General features: G+C 44.5%; 1 protein-coding gene across 1 annotated transcript; it reads right to left on the bottom strand.

Moving 5' to 3' along the window:
* Nucleotides 1–6,283: 6,283 nt before the first annotated feature.
* LOC112076299 (transcription factor E2F3) lies at nucleotides 6,284–15,178 on the bottom strand. The gene is made up of 6 exons (XM_024143136.2): nucleotides 15,175–15,178; nucleotides 14,074–14,215; nucleotides 13,133–13,294; nucleotides 12,774–12,888; nucleotides 11,127–11,304; nucleotides 6,284–9,640 (listed from the first exon to the last, which is right to left on the bottom strand). Exons 1-6 carry the CDS (start codon nucleotides 15,176–15,178, stop codon nucleotides 9,375–9,377), a joined length of 867 nt encoding a protein of 288 aa, XP_023998904.2. The 3' UTR covers nucleotides 6,284–9,374.
* Between the last annotated feature and the right edge of the window lie 853 nt (nucleotides 15,179–16,031).

Here is a 16,031-nt window from a genome sequence, read left to right as displayed (position 1 = left end):
GAATGGGTGAGACTACAATTAGTGTATAAAATGAGTTCAGGCACATGCCCATTCATCAGATGGACACACTTCCTCACTTCCTCTCCCAGTGTTTTGAGCACACACACACACACACACCCTCACTCCCATTCTTGGCTTCCATGGCAACCCCCACAGGAACCTTTCCCCAATAGTCTTCCCCCACGGGAACCACACCTGTTGGCATTCTCACAAACAATCACAACATTGTTTCAATTAAATGTTTAACTTTTCTCGCAGCTCTGGTATTTAAAGTTTTTTTGAGGCCTTGCTCACAATTCATTCTGTGGCAGCACAATGACCAAACGATATAGTGTATGAGGCTCTTGATCATATCTTTGGTCATGACCCTGGTGAGGAGGAGAGAGGCCAGGAAACTGACAGTGAAGTAGTCTGTAATAAATAGCACAATATGTTTCATCTGAGTATTTGTTATAGTCAAAATAATCCATACATTATGCTTTTTTTAAACTCAATAACGAGTTGTATGAGCTCAGGTCAATGAGGCCTACAGGCCAAAATAGCAAATAGAAGTTCAAAACTTGTAATGTTCACAAGAACTTAACATGAATTTGTTGATAAAAATATCTAACACAACATTAGTTGATAATATATGTATTATTATGGATTATAATCTGCTGTAATGGGCGGTCATTTTGGACCGGGACCACATAATTAATTACATGAAACGAACACAACAGGAGGGTTAATGTTGCTGCCCGTGCTTAAACATGGGTTTGTGCACTAGAGTCCTCATCTAGCTCTATGGGTGAGCACCAACTTCAGACTTAATTCTGTGGTGAGTTATTGGAATAACTCTCACCTTTCTTTCTCTCACTCTCTTTCTCTCTTCCTGCTCTCTACCCATCTCTCACCAGAGGGTAATAACTACCGGTAACGGTTTCTTCCAACGCCCTGTCCAGGCTCCAGCATGCTCAGCGGTGACTGTCACTCCTGTCTCCCCCCTGCCCTCCTCCCTCACCTCCCTCCTCCCCCTCCAGGACGGTGACCAGAGCCCTTCATCCCCCTCTCTCTCGTGGGGGATGACTACCTGCTTAGCCTGGGCGAAGACGAAGGCATCAGCGACCTGTTCTCCTACGATCTGGACCGGCTTCCACTAGACAACCTGCTCTGTAATTGAGTGAAATGTAATCTCGGTGCCATTTGGGGAATTTTAGTTTTGGCCATTTGGAGCCAGATTGTGGTTGTTTCCAGTTATAAGAACTGATTTAGAGCCCAGCGGGCCTATGGAATGCAGCACAGCAGCCATTTTGGAGCAAGGCTTTTGTTTTCTTGACCTTGTGGACTGGACTGCTCAAGAGGACCTGCTGTGTAATTGACCCTGGCCAGCGACGAGAGAAGGGAAATACCTGCTCTCGCTATTGAGCTGATCAAAGGAAGTACGTTTCAGTTCAGACTGTAGGGGTGAATCTATGGCTAAAGAATGGACAAACCTCTTCTCAAAGCCTGGTCTTTCTGGTCTTGCACTGACAGGCAAACCAACATCCTAAACAATCACTCGCTCTCCATAGCAGACTGTATCCTAATGTGAACTGTTCTCATCTGAAAGCAGAAGATTGTCCCTAACAGAGATGGGTTATGGATGTTAACCCTGGACAGATTCTTACCCATATCTACCATTGTGTGACTGTATTCTGTGAACTTGTTTTTTTATAATGTGATGTACTGGAGACCCGATGATAGATCCTGGTTCTCAGCTCACCAGAGTGGAGCAGACCTGCTATCTACGTCCCAAGATGGTGTCTGCCTGGCATCAATATTTTTTTGCGTGAGTACCCTGGTCTTTCACACAGGAGCCTTCTGACACAATACTGGAAGAGACTGACTGTATTGTTCAGATAACCAGAGTATGTACTGAAAGGTGGGCCTTCTCCTCATGTAACGGTTTACTACACAATTGGTGTATGTTTTGTTTGTTGTTTTAGAGGAGGAAGTGAATATTGCTCCTGTTGCCGTGTGGGACATCCACTACATGTTCCTCTACTGCCGTCCATTAACTGCTTCATATCCAGGGATGAGCAATGTGCCTCACACACACACCACACACCACACACACACACACACACACACACACACACACACACACACACACCACCATGCAAGAGTCCCGTAGACAAGTCCCCATTTGTTTTTAGCCACTGCAGCCATGCTAGCAGCCATGTTACTATTGAATAACTAACGTATTAACCAACTCAAGTCATTTCTCAGGGCTCCAAATTACTTCCTACTTGAAATACAATTTTTTTATTACTTAATTAAAATGTACAAATGGATTCTTAATTGATTTTTTTGGTGCCAGATATTTTAATGACCTCTATCATTAACCCATTGATTAAAAATGTATATCCATTTTTTTTTTAAATGTTATTGACCCTTCGATTGGTATAGACATGTGACCTTTAAACTAGCCAACCGTACTATGTATTCAGCTTTCCTTTACGGGCTGAAGCTGCTTGGTTTAGAGAAGTGCTTTACTACATGGTGTCCTGTGGTCTTTACTAGTGTATGACATTGGACCAGAGCTCTATGGGTTGATGACAGAACTTACCAAGAAGTCCTTTAGGAGTCAATTGACTGCTATGAAAGTATGTTGGAGAACAGACATGTCCTGAACGTAACGATATACTCTATTGCGCGTCTTACAGTAATGTGTATTTTTTTTTTTATTTTTTTTTTTATACATGTGAAGTCATTTCTAAGGTACTGTACTAGAAGGTATTCTGGTGATAGATTGCTTACCAGTCTGTTTCTACATGGTTTGTAATGACGATGAGTTGACGCGACGACACAAGTAGGAAAAGCAGCCATTGATTTCATCCTCAATACCGTACTGAATTTCAGTAACTACTCTTGCTGTCCCCAGGAAGTAGGGTGACGTTGACCCAGGATGTTGATCTTGGATCAGTTTGCATTTCACTAATGCTTAGGCTTGGAGAAGGAGAATCTTATCTAGATCTGTATCTAGGGGAAGCTGCACCTTGGTGTACTGGTTCTCTATGTTTGATGGTGTTATCAGTCTTTTCTCTGCAGTTTTCCTTATTTAGAAATTCTATTAAGTTTTAATTGTGATTTCTAAATAATAATAAATGATTTTTACTTAATGCTTTTATTAAGATGTTTTGATTTTTCTGAATGTTCTGCTCATGAATTGCTGTTTGTAGCCCACCGTCCAGCGATACGGTGCCGGGCTTAAACCAGAGGACATGTAGGATTCTGCATTTACATCACGTTACAACGTTTTATGGCAGCCATGTTATCTCCCCATAAACAATACATGGAAATATTTTAATTCTTCACGAAACAATAAATAAACGCAACATATATAGTTGTTGGTTTTATGAGCTGAAATAAAAGATCCCATTTTCCATACGGATAAAAGCGTATTTCTCTCATTTTGTGGACAAATTTTATTTATATTCCTTGTAAGTCAGCATTTCCCCTTGCCAAGATAATTCATCCACCTGACAGGTGTGGCATATCAAGAAGCTGATTAAACAGCATCATCATTACGCAGGTGCACCTTGTGCTGGGAGACAATACAAGGCCACTCTGAAATTGTGCAGTTTTGTCACCAACACAATGCCACAGATGTCTCTAGTTTTGAGGGATCGTGCAACTGGTATGTTGACTGTAGGAATGTCCACCAGTGCTGTTGCCAGAGAATTTAATGTCATTTCTCTACCGAAGCCGCCTCCAGCGTTCTTTTTGAGAATTTGGCAGTACGGCCAACCGGCCTCACAACCGCAGACCATGAATATGGCGTCATATTGGTGAGCGGTTTGCTGTTGTCGACGTTGTCAACAGTGACCCATGGTGGGGTTATGTTATGGGCAAGCATTTTTTTTGTGTTGTTATCCGTGACCAACAGATGCATCTGTATTCCCAGTCATGTGAAATCCATAGATTAGGGCCTAATAATTAATTTTTGATCGACTGACTGATTTCCTCATTATGAACTGTAGCTCAGTAAGAGCGTCTGCTAAATGACTTAAATGTAAATGTAAATGTAAATCAATTGAGTGTTGAGTTGTTTTTTATATTTTTGTTTGGCATATGTGGACATCTCCTTTTTTTTTGCCAGAAAAAAAGAACCGCCCCGGGCCAGGGTAGAATAATCCCCTTGGTGCTCATGTGGGTTTACTTTGTTGTGAGAAACGATCCCCTAGTGTGGCTTAGCGGCTTAGATATTTCGCGCCGGGCAGGGTAGAACGCCCCGGGCAAGCGGTAGAACGCCCCGGGCGGGTAAGAATGACAAACTGGTTAATCACTGAGTGTACTGTTGATGGCGAGATCTGTTTACATATTACATTCGTTGGTTTAAAGCATCTACCTCTAGCACACTCACCTAAAATATACATGATCTCCATCTGAGATGAAGTTTTACCACTTTTTCATTCTTTTATTTATTACTTACTTTGTTTGCCTTTATAACATTAACAAGCCAATTGTATTTTTTTATTGTAATTTAAATAAAGTAAATAGTTTATTGCTTAAAATAAAATGGCCACAAAACACTCAGAAGAAAAACCAATTAGTTGTCATAATAAAAACTACCCTAGACACCAGGAATAATAAAGAATCATATCTACCAACTGACACCGAATAGAAAATGAGTCTGTTAAAACTACACACTGCCACAGGAGAAAAAAAAAAAGCGATATACTACACAACTGCACCAGCAATTAAAATAAATTACAAAAAAAATAGAAAATGTATAAAAAAAATGAAAAAATAATAAAAAGAAAAAAGTAATAAAGAGGGAGTGGGAGCAGTAATCTACACACAAGCTGAACAGCCGAGAAAGGACAATCACCAAAACTGCCAACGAAAAGAAAGAGGAGAAGGAGGAGGAGGGCGTTCGTACCTGCCCGGGGCATTCTGTAGTGAATGTGAGTAGAGGTTGCAATTCAATCAAAGCCGTCATTAAATGTTCCCTCCCATTTCTTCATTTTTTAAACTACGGCCTGCACACACACGCTTTTCTAAAAACTGGATACATCCATCTTTTTTACAATACCCAAAAGCGATACGAGGATTTATTTCCACCCGCGAGTGAAAACGCGAGCTTCTGCCACGTTATACTAGCGTAGAAAGGTAGACCCTGACCCAGGCCGGAATGTCAGTACTTAAATCCCCTGTACTACAGTAGTACAATACAGGTTGTGCTACTGAATGTCAGACTGTTCCCTGCTACTCACAGTAAGACATACAGGTTGTGAGTGACTGAATGTCAGACTGTTCCCTGTACTACAGTAGTACAAACAGGTTGTAGTACGAATGTCAGACTGTTCCCCTGTACGTACAGTAGTACAATACAGGGTTGTACATACTGATGTCAGCTGTTCCCCGTACTACATAGTACAATAGCAGGTTGTAGTACTGAATGTCAGGCTGTTCCCCTGTACTCAGTAGACAAGACAGTTGTAGTACTGAATTCAGGCTGTTCCCCTGTACTACAGAGTCAATACAGGTTGGCACTGAATGTCAGGCTGTTCCCTGTACTACAGTAGTACACTACAGGTTTGTAGTACTGAATGTCAGGCTGCCCTGTCCTCTACTACAGTAGTACAATACAGGTTGAGTAAGTACTGAATGTCAGGCTTGTTCCCCTGTACTACAGTAGTACAATACAAGGTTGTAGTACTGAATGTCAGACTGTTCCCCTGTACTACAGTAGTACAATACAGGTTGTAGTACTGAATGTCAGACTGTTCCCCTGTACTACAGTAGTACAATACAGGTTGTAGTACTGAATGTCAGACTGTTCCCTGTACTACAGTATTACAATACATTTCTACCTTTCTACGCTAGTATACGTGGCAGAAGCTCCGTTTTCACCGCGGTGAAATAAAATCCTCGTATGCTTTTGGGTATTGTAAAAAGACGGATGTATCCAGTTTTCAGAAAAAGACGTGTGTGTGCAGGCCGTAGTTTTAAAAAATGAAGAAATGGGAGGGAACATTTATGACGGCTTTGATTGAATTGCAGCCTCACTCAACATTCCTACAGAACGCCCCGGGCCAGGGTCCGAACGCCCCGGGCAGGGTAGAACGCCCCGGGCAGGGTAGAACGCCCCGGGCAGGGTAGAACGCCCCGGGCAGGGTAGAACGCCCCGGGCAGGGTAGAATGACAACTGGTTTCCTGAGTGTTTTGTGCATTTACAAAACACTTAAAACAATAAAAAAAACAATGCTTGTTATAAAAAGGCAAAAAAAATAAGTAATAAATAAAAAATAAAAAGTGGTAAACTTCTTTCTATTTTATAAATGTAATTTAGGAGCTGGGGACATGATACAAAACAATGTAATGATCTCCATACTGTACGCAAACTGAACAATAATTCAACAAGTAAAACAAGACAAAACATTTTTTTCTGCAAAAAAAAAAAAGGAGATGTCCACATATGCCAAACAAAAAATATAAAAACATGCAACAACTCAATTGATTTTACATTTACATTTACATTTAAGTCATTTAGCAGACGCTCTTACTGAGCTACAGTTCATAATGAGGAAAATCAGTCAGTCGATCAAAATTAATTAATTAGGCCCTAATCTATGGATTTCACATGACTGGGAATACAGATGCATCTGTTGGTCACGGATAACAAAACAAAAAAATGCTTGCCCATAACATAACCCCACCATGGGTCACTGTTGACAACGTCGACAACAGCAAACCGCTCACCAATATGACGCCATATTCATGGTCTGCGGTTGTGAGGCCGGTTGGACGTACTGCCAAATTCTCAAAAAGAACGCTGGAGGCGGCTTACGGTAGAGAAATGAACATTAAATTCTCTGGCAACAGCACTGGTGGACATTCCTACAGTCAACATACCAGTTGCACGATCCCTCAAAACTAGAGACATCTGTGGCATTGTGTTGTGTGACAAAACTGCACAATTTCAGAGTGGCCTTGTATTGTCYCCCAGCACAAGGTGCACCTGCGTAATGATGATGCTGTTTAATCAGCTTCTTGATATGCCACACCTGTCAGGTGGATGAATTATCTTGGCAAAGGGGAAATGCTGACTTAACAGGAATATAAATAAAAATTTGTCCACAAAATGAGAGAAATACGCTTTTTATCCGTATGGAAAATGGGATCTTTTATTTCAGCTCATAAAAACCAACACTATATATGTTGCGTTTATTTTATTGTTTCGTGAAGAATTAAAATATTTCCCATGTATTGTTTATGGGGAGATAACATGGCTGCCATAAAACGTTGTAACGTGATGTAAATGCAGAATCCTACATGTCCTCTGGTTTAAGCCCGGCACCGTATCGCTGGACGGTGGGCTACAAACAGCAATTCATGAGCAGAACATTCAGAAAAATCAAAACATCTTAATAAAAGCATTAAGTAAAAAATCATTTATATATTTATTTAGAAATCACAATTAAAACTTAATAGAATTTCTAAATAAAGGAAAACTGCAGAGAAAAGACTGATAACACCATCAAACATAGAGAACCAGTACACCAAGGTGCAGCTTCCCCTAGATACAGATCTAGGATAAGATTCCCCTTCTCCAAGCCTTTTGCATTAGTGAAATGCAAAACTGATYCAAGATCAACATCCTGGGTCAACGTCACCCTACTTCCTGGGGGACAGCAAGAGTAGTTACTGAAATTCAGTACGGTATTGAGGATGAAATCAATGGCTGCTTTTCCTACTTGTGTCGTCGCGTCAACTCATCGTCATTACAAACCATGTAGAAACAGACTGGTAAGCCAATCTATCACCAGAATACCTTCTAGTACAGTACCTTAGAAATGACTTCACATGTATAAAAAAAAAAAATAAAAAAAAAAATACACATTACTGTAAGACGGCAATAGAGTATATCGTTACGTTCAGGACATGTCTGTTCTCCAACATACTTTCATAGCAGTCAATTGACTCMTAAAGGACTTCTTGGTAAGTTCTGTCATCAACCCATAGAGCTCTGGTCCAATGTCATACACTAGTAAAGACCACAGGACACCATGTAGTAAAGCACTTCTCTAAAACCAAGCAGCTTCAGCCCGTAAAGGAAAGCTGAATACATAGTACGGTTGGCTAGTTTAAAGGTCACATGTCTATACCAATCGAAGGGTCAATAACATTTAAAAAAAAAAAAATGGATATACATTTTTAATCAATGGGTTAATGATAGAGGTCATTAAAATATCTGGCACCAAAAAAAAATCATTAGAATCCATTTGTACATTTTAATTAAGTAATAAAAAAAATTGTATTTCAAGTAGGAAGTAATTTGGGAGCCCTGAGAAATGACTTGAGTTGGTTAATACGTTAGTTATTCAATAAGTAACATGGCTGCTAGCATGGCTGCAGTGGCTAAAAACAAAATGGGGACTTGTCTACGTGACTCTTGCATGGTGGTGTGTGTGTGTGTGTGTGTGTGTGGAGGCACATTGCTCATCCCTGGATATAGAAGCAGTTAATGGACGGCAGTAGAGGAACATGTAGTGGATGTCCCACACGGCAACAGGAGCAATATTCACTTCCTCCTCTAAAACAACAAACAAAACATACACCAATTGTGTAGTAAACCGTTACATGAGGAGAAGGCCCACCTTTCAGTACATACTCTGGTTATCTGAACAATACCAGTCAGTCTCTTCCAGTATTGTGTCAGAAGGCTCCGTGTGAAAGACCAGGGTACTCACGCAAAAAAATWATTGATGCCAAGGCAGACACCATCTTGGGACGTAGATAGCAGGTCTGCTCCACTCTGGTGAGCTGAGAACCAGGATCTATCATCGGGTCTCCAGTACATCACATTATAAAAAAACAAGTTCACAGATAACAGTCACACAATGGTAGATATGGGTAAGAATCTGTCCAGGGGTTAACATCCATAACCCATCTCTGTTAGGGACAATCTTCTGCTTTCAGATGAGAACAGTTCATTAGGATAACAGTCTGCTATGGAGAGCGAGTGATTGTTTAGGATGTTGGTTTGCCTGTCAGTGCAAGACCAGAAAGACAGGCTTTGAGAAGAGGTTTGTCCATTCTTTAAGCCATAGAATTCACCCCTACAGTCTGAACTGAAACGTACTTCCTTTGATCAGCTCAATAGCGAGAGCAGGTATTTCCCTTCTCTCGTCGCTGGCCAGGGGTCAATTACACAGCAGGTCCTCTATGAGCAGTCCAGTCCACAAGGTCAAGAAAACAAAAGCCTTGCTCCAAAATGGCTGCTGTGCTGCATTCCATAGAGCCCGCTGGGCTCTAAATCAGTTCTTTATAACTGGAAACAACCACAATCTGGCTCCAAAATGGCCAAACTAAAATTCCCCAAAATGGCCACCGAGATTACATTTCACTCAATTACAGAGCAGGTTGTCTAGTGGAAGCCGGTCCAGATCGTAGGAGAACAGGTCGCTGATGCCTTCGTCTTCGCCCAGGCTAAGCAGGTAGTCATCCCCCACGAGAGAGAGGGGGATGAAGGGCTCCTGGTCAACGTCCTGGAGGGGGAGGAGGGAGGTGAGGGAGGAGGGCAGGGGGGAGACAGGAGTGACAGTCACCGCTGAGCATGCTGGGAGCCTGGACAGGGCGTTGGAGAAACCGTTACCGGTGTAGTTATTACCCTCTGGTGAGAGATGGGTAGAGAGCAGGAAGAAGAGAAAGAGAGTGAGAGAAAGAAAGGTGAGAGTTATTCCAATAACTCACCACAGAATTAAGTCTGAAGTTGGTGCTCACCCATAGAGCTAGATAGAGGACTCTAGTGCACAAAACCATGTTTAAGCACGGGCAGCAACATTAACCCTCCTGTTGTGTTCGTTTCATGTTAATTAATTATGTGGTCCCGGTCCAAAATGACCGCCCCATTACAGCAGATTATAAATCCATAATAATACATATATTATCAACTAATGTTGTGTTAGATATTTTTTATCAACAAATTCATGTTAAGTTCTTGTGAACATTACAAGTTTTGAACTTCTATTTGCTATTTATGGCCTGTAGGCCTCATTGACCTGAGCTCATACAACTCGTTATTGAGTTTAAAAAAAGCATAATGTATGGATTATTTTGACTATAACAAATACTCAGATGAAACATATTGTGCTATTTATTACAGACTACTTCACTGTCAGTTTCCTGGCCTCTCTCCTCCTCACCAGGGTCATGACCAAAGATATGATCAAGAGCCTCATACACTATATCGTTTGGTCATTGTGCTGCCACAGAATGAATTGTGAGCAAGGCCTCAAAAAAGCTTTAAATACCAGAGCTGCGAGAAAAGTTAAACATTTTATTGAAACAATGTTGTGATTGTTTGTGAGAATGCCAACAGGTGTGGTTCCCGTGGGGGAAAGACTATTGGGGAAAGGTTCCTGTGGGGGTTGCCATGGAAGCCAAGAATGGGAGTGAGGTGTGTGTGTGTGTGTGTGCTCAAACACTGGGAGAGGAAGTGAGGAAGTGTGTCCATCTGATGAATGGGCATGTGCCTGAACTCAATTTTATACACTAATTGTAGTCTCACCCATTCATGTCTAATGACCAGTCATTTTTGACCCGGGAACACCACAGGTGTACAAAAGTTAAATAAAACACCCAAAATGTAATGAAAATCATCAAATTGTATTTTGTGTGTTTAGATGCCCTGTGTGGACAAAGTCATGGAACCTTGTGACAATCAGATTAAACGAACTACATTCGTTTAATCTGAGAGAGAAATCTGAGAGAAAACTTGTAAAATAAAATCGGTCCAATTGGACCGGTGTTGATCATTTTGAAGTAGTCAAGTGGGTGGGACTTCCTATGGGTTAAGGAAAGATCACATGATTCCATCCAGGTCGTCAGGGAGGGATCAGCCAATTAACTGTACTTGTGAGCCAACATTCCATAACTGCAGGTCACCGTACATCTCAAACCGTGGCTTTATACCGTTTCAAACACAACAGGTGCCAGGATGCAACCTTTCAGTTTGTTTGCCAACTCAGTAAGTATTAGAAGAAGAAAACAGACTACTTCAAAATGGAGGTGGCCTCAATGGCGTTGCCCGTGCCCTCAGAGACGTCATAATGGGACAGATACAATGACGCAATGTCTATCTAAGTCTATGGGCTCACCTTGTGACACCTTGAGGAAGGATGTGGAGTTTCCGTTGACATATGACGAAGATGAGGGTGAATGTCCATTTCCGTTCAGCGCAGAGTTGTTTTTCAGCGGGGAGGAAGGGGCGTGATCATCTGAGCACAGGAAGACTTCTATTGGACCCTGGGTGCTGCTCAAGTGGACCTGGAGACTCTGATAGGTCAATCAATAAAATTAATCAACCAATCATACACTACAAGACCAAAAGTATGTGGACACCTGCTCGTCGAACATCTAATTCTAAAATAATGGGCATTAATATGGAGTTGGTCCACCATTTACTGCTGTAACAGCCTCCACTCTTCTGGGAAGTCATTAATATGGAGTTGTTCCCCCCTTTTGCTGCTATAACAGCCTCCACTCTTCTGGGAAGGCTTTCCACTAGATGTTGGAACACTGATGCAGGGACTTGCTTCCATTCAGCCACAAGGGCATTAGTGAGTTCGGGCGCTGAGATTGGGCGATTAGGCCTGGCTAGCAGTCGCTGTTCCAATTCATCCCAAAGGTGTTYGATGGGGTTCAGGTCAGGGCTCGGTGCAGACCACTCAAATTATTCCACACCAATCTCGACAAACCATTTCTGTACGGTGCTTTGTGCCTAAACCATGAAAAACCGAACCATGAAAAACAGCCGCAGATCATTATTCCTCCAACAAACTTTACAGTTGGCACAATGCATTAGGCCAGGTAACATTCTGCTGGCATCCACCAAACTTTACAGTTGGCACAATGCATTAGGCCMGGTAGCGTTCTGCTGGCATCCACCAAACTTTACAGTTGGCACAATGCATTAGGCCCGGTAGCGTTCTGCTGGCATCCACCAAACTTTACAGTTGGCACAATGCATTAGGCCCGGTAGCATTCTGCTAGCATCCAGCAAACCCAGATTCGTTCATCGGACTGCCTGATGGTGAAGCGTGATTCATCACGCCAGAGAATACGTTTCCACTACTCCAGAGTCCAATGGCAGTGAGAGTTACACCACTCCAGTCGATGTCTGGCATTGCGCATGGTGATCTTAGGCTTGTGTGCAGCTGCTCGGCCGTGGAAACCCATTTCATGAAGCTCCCGACGAACAGTTCTTGTGCTGCTGTTACTTCCAGAGGCAGTTTGTAATTCGATAGTGAGTGTTGTAACCGAGAACAGACCATCTTTACACGCTTCAGCACTCGTTCGGTCCCGTTCTGTGACCTACCACTTCACAGCTGAGCCGTTGTTGCTCCTAGACATTTCCACTTCACAATAACAGCACTTACAGTTGACCGGAGCAGCTCTAGCAGGGAAGACATTTGGCGAACTGACTTGTTGGAAAGGTGGTATCCTATGACGGTGCCACGTTGAAATTCACTGAGCTCTTTGAATACGGGGCCAGCCTACTGCCAATGTTTGTTTATGGAGATTGCATGGCTGTGTGGTTGATTTTATACACCTGTCAGCAACGGGTGTGGATAAAAAAAGAAGAATCCACTAATTTGAAAGGGTGACCACAAACTTGTGTGTGTGTATGTATGTATGTGTATCAGCAAACCATTGACTGTATGCAGGGACTCAACACTAGAGGAAGTGTTACCAGGATCACTGTTTGGTGTCTGTTTAGGGTGTGTGTGTGTGTGTGTGTGTACCTCTGCAGGGTCTGGCACCTCCAGTCTGGTTTCAGTAGGGGCTTTGACCATGATGACCGTCTGGTCATTCAGACTAGGAATCCTCTTCACATCATCATACGATATGTACGCAAACGTACCCAGAGGTTAAGGAAAAGGTAGTCATTCACACACAGGACTAGAACACACTTCTACACACACACACAGTTAAACACAAGTGTGCTGAGAAAAAAAGCTGTAAACGCAAACCGATTCACACACTGGACAACACACACACACACACACACACACACACACACACACACACACACACACACACACACACCCCCACCCACCCCATTACATCTCAGTCACACAGCAGGGTTGTAAAGGAAGGCTATTTTCTTGTGGGTGTGTCTTCAGTCATCTGTTGGACGATGAGTGTGCAGGTGTGTATGAGTTCATCCAGTCTCTTCTCCTCTTGGGTCAACTCCAGCAGTTCTTTACCCACAGAGCCAGGGTTCTGGACACTGGCCACTCCTTCTGGAGACAGGCTACAGCCCCTAAACACACAGGAGGAGAGAAGAGCACGTTAACACACACACACAGAACGGCACATGTTAACACACACACACAGGAGGAGAGCACATGTTAACACACACACACAGGAGGAGTTCCTTGCCTGGGGCTGACTGCGTGTTCCTTCCCCTGGGCTTGAACTGCGTTGTTTCTTGCCTGGGCTGACTGTGGTTCCTTCCTGGGCTGACTGTGTGTTCCTTCCCTGGGCTGACTGTGTGTTTTCCTTCCCTGGGCTGACTGTGTGTTCCTTCCCTGGGCTGACTGTGTGTTCCTTGCCTGGGCTGACTGGTGTGTTCCTTCCCTGGGCTGACTGTGTGTTCCTTCCTGGGCTGACTGTGTTTCCTTCCTGGGCTGACTGTGTGTTCCTTGCCTGGGCTGACTGTGTGTTCTTCCCTGGGCTGACTGCGTGTTCCTTCCCTGGGCTGACTGTGTGTTCCTTCCCTGGGCTGACTGGCGTGTTTCTTGCCCTGGGCTGACTGCGTGTTCCTTTCCTGGGCTGACTGTGTGTTCCTTCCCTGGGCTGACTGCGTGTTTCTGCCTGGGCTGACTGCGTGTTCCTTCCCTGGGCTGCCTGTGTGTTCCTTCCTGGGCTGACTGTGTGTTCTTTCCCTGGGCTGACTGCGTGTTTCCTTCCCTGGGCTGACTGTGTTTCCTTGCCTGGGCTGACTGCGTGTTTCTTGCCTGGGCTGACTGCGTGTTTTGCCTGGGCTGACTGTGTGTTCCTTCCCTGGGCTGACTGTGTGTTTCCTTCCCCTGGGCTGACTGCGTTTGTTCCTTGCCCTGGGCCGACTGCGTGTTCCTTGCCCGGGGCGACTGCGTGTTCCTTGCCCGGGCCGACTGCGTGTTCTTGCCGGCCGCTGCGTGTTCCTTGCCCGGGCCGACTGCGTGTTCCTTGCCTGGGCTGACTGTGTTTGTGCTCACATGTCAATTGTTTCCCTTACCTTCCTTCTGCTCAATGCTCTGTTTGGGTCTGTTCAGTCAGTCTGTGTGTATGTGCCTCCTGTCTGTTAACTAACCCATCTCCTCTCTCTCCTCCAGCTCCTGTCTGTGGTAACTAACCAGCTCCTCACTCTCTCCAGCTCCTGTCTGTTAATAACCCATCTCCTCTCTCTCCAGCTCCTGTCTGTTAACTAACCCATCTCCTCTCTCTCTCTCCAGCTCCTGTCTGTGGTAACTAACCCATCTCCCTCTCTCTCCTCCAGCTCCTGTCTGTGGTAACTAACCCATCTCCTCTCTCCTCCAGCTCCTGTCTGTGGTAACTAACCCATCTCCTCTCTCTCTCTCCAGGTCCTGTCTGTGGTAACTAACCCTCTCCTCTCTCTCCCTCCAGCTCCTGTCTGTGGTAACTAACCCATCTCCTCTCTCTCCCTCCAGCTCCTGTCTGTGGTAACTAACAATCTCCTCTCTCTCCCTCCAGCTCCTGTCTGTGGTAACTAACCCATCTCTCTCTCTCTCTCAGCTCCTGTCGTGGTAACTAACCCATCTCTCTCTCTCTCTCCAGGTCCTGTCTGTGGTAACTAACCCATCTCCTCACTCTCTCTCCCAGCTCCTGTCTGTGGTAACTAACCCATCCTCTCTCTCCCTCCAGCTCCTGTCTGTTAACTAACCATCTCCTCTCTCTCCCTCCAGCTCCTGTCTGTTAACTAACCCATCTCCTCTCTCTCCCTCCAGCTCCTGTCTGTGGTAACTAACCCATCTCCTCTCTCTCCCTCCAGCTCCTGTCTGTGGTACTAACCCATCTCCCTCTCCTCTCTCAGCTCTCCTGTCTGTTAACTAACCCATCTCCTCTCTCTCCCTCCAGCTCCTGTCTGTTAACTAACCCATCTCCCTCTCTTCTCTCCAGGTCCTGTCTGTGGTAACTAACCCATCTCCTCACTCTCTCTCTCCAGCTCCTGTCTGTGGTAACTAACCCATCTCCTCTCTCTCCCTCCAGCTCCTGTCTGTGGTAACTAACCCATCTCTCTCTCTCCCTCCAGCTCCTCCCTCCCCGTTAGAGAAGACCAGGTATGACACATCTCTATGCCTCCTGACCCAGAGTTTGTCCAGCTGCTGGCCCAGTCCAGTGACGGGGTGGTGGACCTGAACCGGGCCGCGGAGTCCCTCAAGGTGCAGAAGAGACGTCTCTATGACATCACCAACGTCCTGGAGGGGGTGCATCTCATCAAGAAGTCGTCAAGAACAACATCCAGTGGCTGTGAGTGGGGGGGGGCTTGATTCACGTCTGTGAGTGGGGGGAGGGGGTTGGGCCTTGATACAACGGCTGTGGAGTGGGGGGGGGCTTGATACACGGCTGTGAGTGGGGGGGGGGGGGGGGCCTTGATACACGGCTGTGAGTGGGGGGGTGGGGGCTTGATACACGGCTGTGCAGAGCCAAGTTTGTATTGCTCTTCCTGGCTTAAAAGGCACCATAGTTGATGGAAACCCGTGCGGTAAACGAACAGTATCCTTAGTTACTAAGGTTGGGGGTCGCGTGACCGTGCCACGGGTACACTGTGTGTGAGACATGTACGCGTGAAATGTGTGTTCTTTCCCATCTGTGTGTGTTAACATGTGCAGTTCTTTCTGTGTGTGTTAACATGTGCTTCTTTCTGTGTGTGTTAACATGTGCAGTTCTTTCGTGTGTGTGTTAACATGTGCTTTCTTCTGTGTGTGTGTTAACATGTGCAGTTCTTTCTGTGTGTGTTACACATGTGCGTTCTTTCTGTGTGTGTTAACATGTGC

Source organism: Salvelinus sp. IW2-2015, unplaced genomic scaffold (genome assembly GCF_002910315.2).
Source record: "Salvelinus sp. IW2-2015 unplaced genomic scaffold, ASM291031v2 Un_scaffold3673, whole genome shotgun sequence".
NCBI classification, from domain to species: domain Eukaryota; kingdom Metazoa; phylum Chordata; class Actinopteri; order Salmoniformes; family Salmonidae; genus Salvelinus; species Salvelinus sp. IW2-2015.
This window is presented reverse-complemented; position numbering and strand designations above follow the sequence as displayed.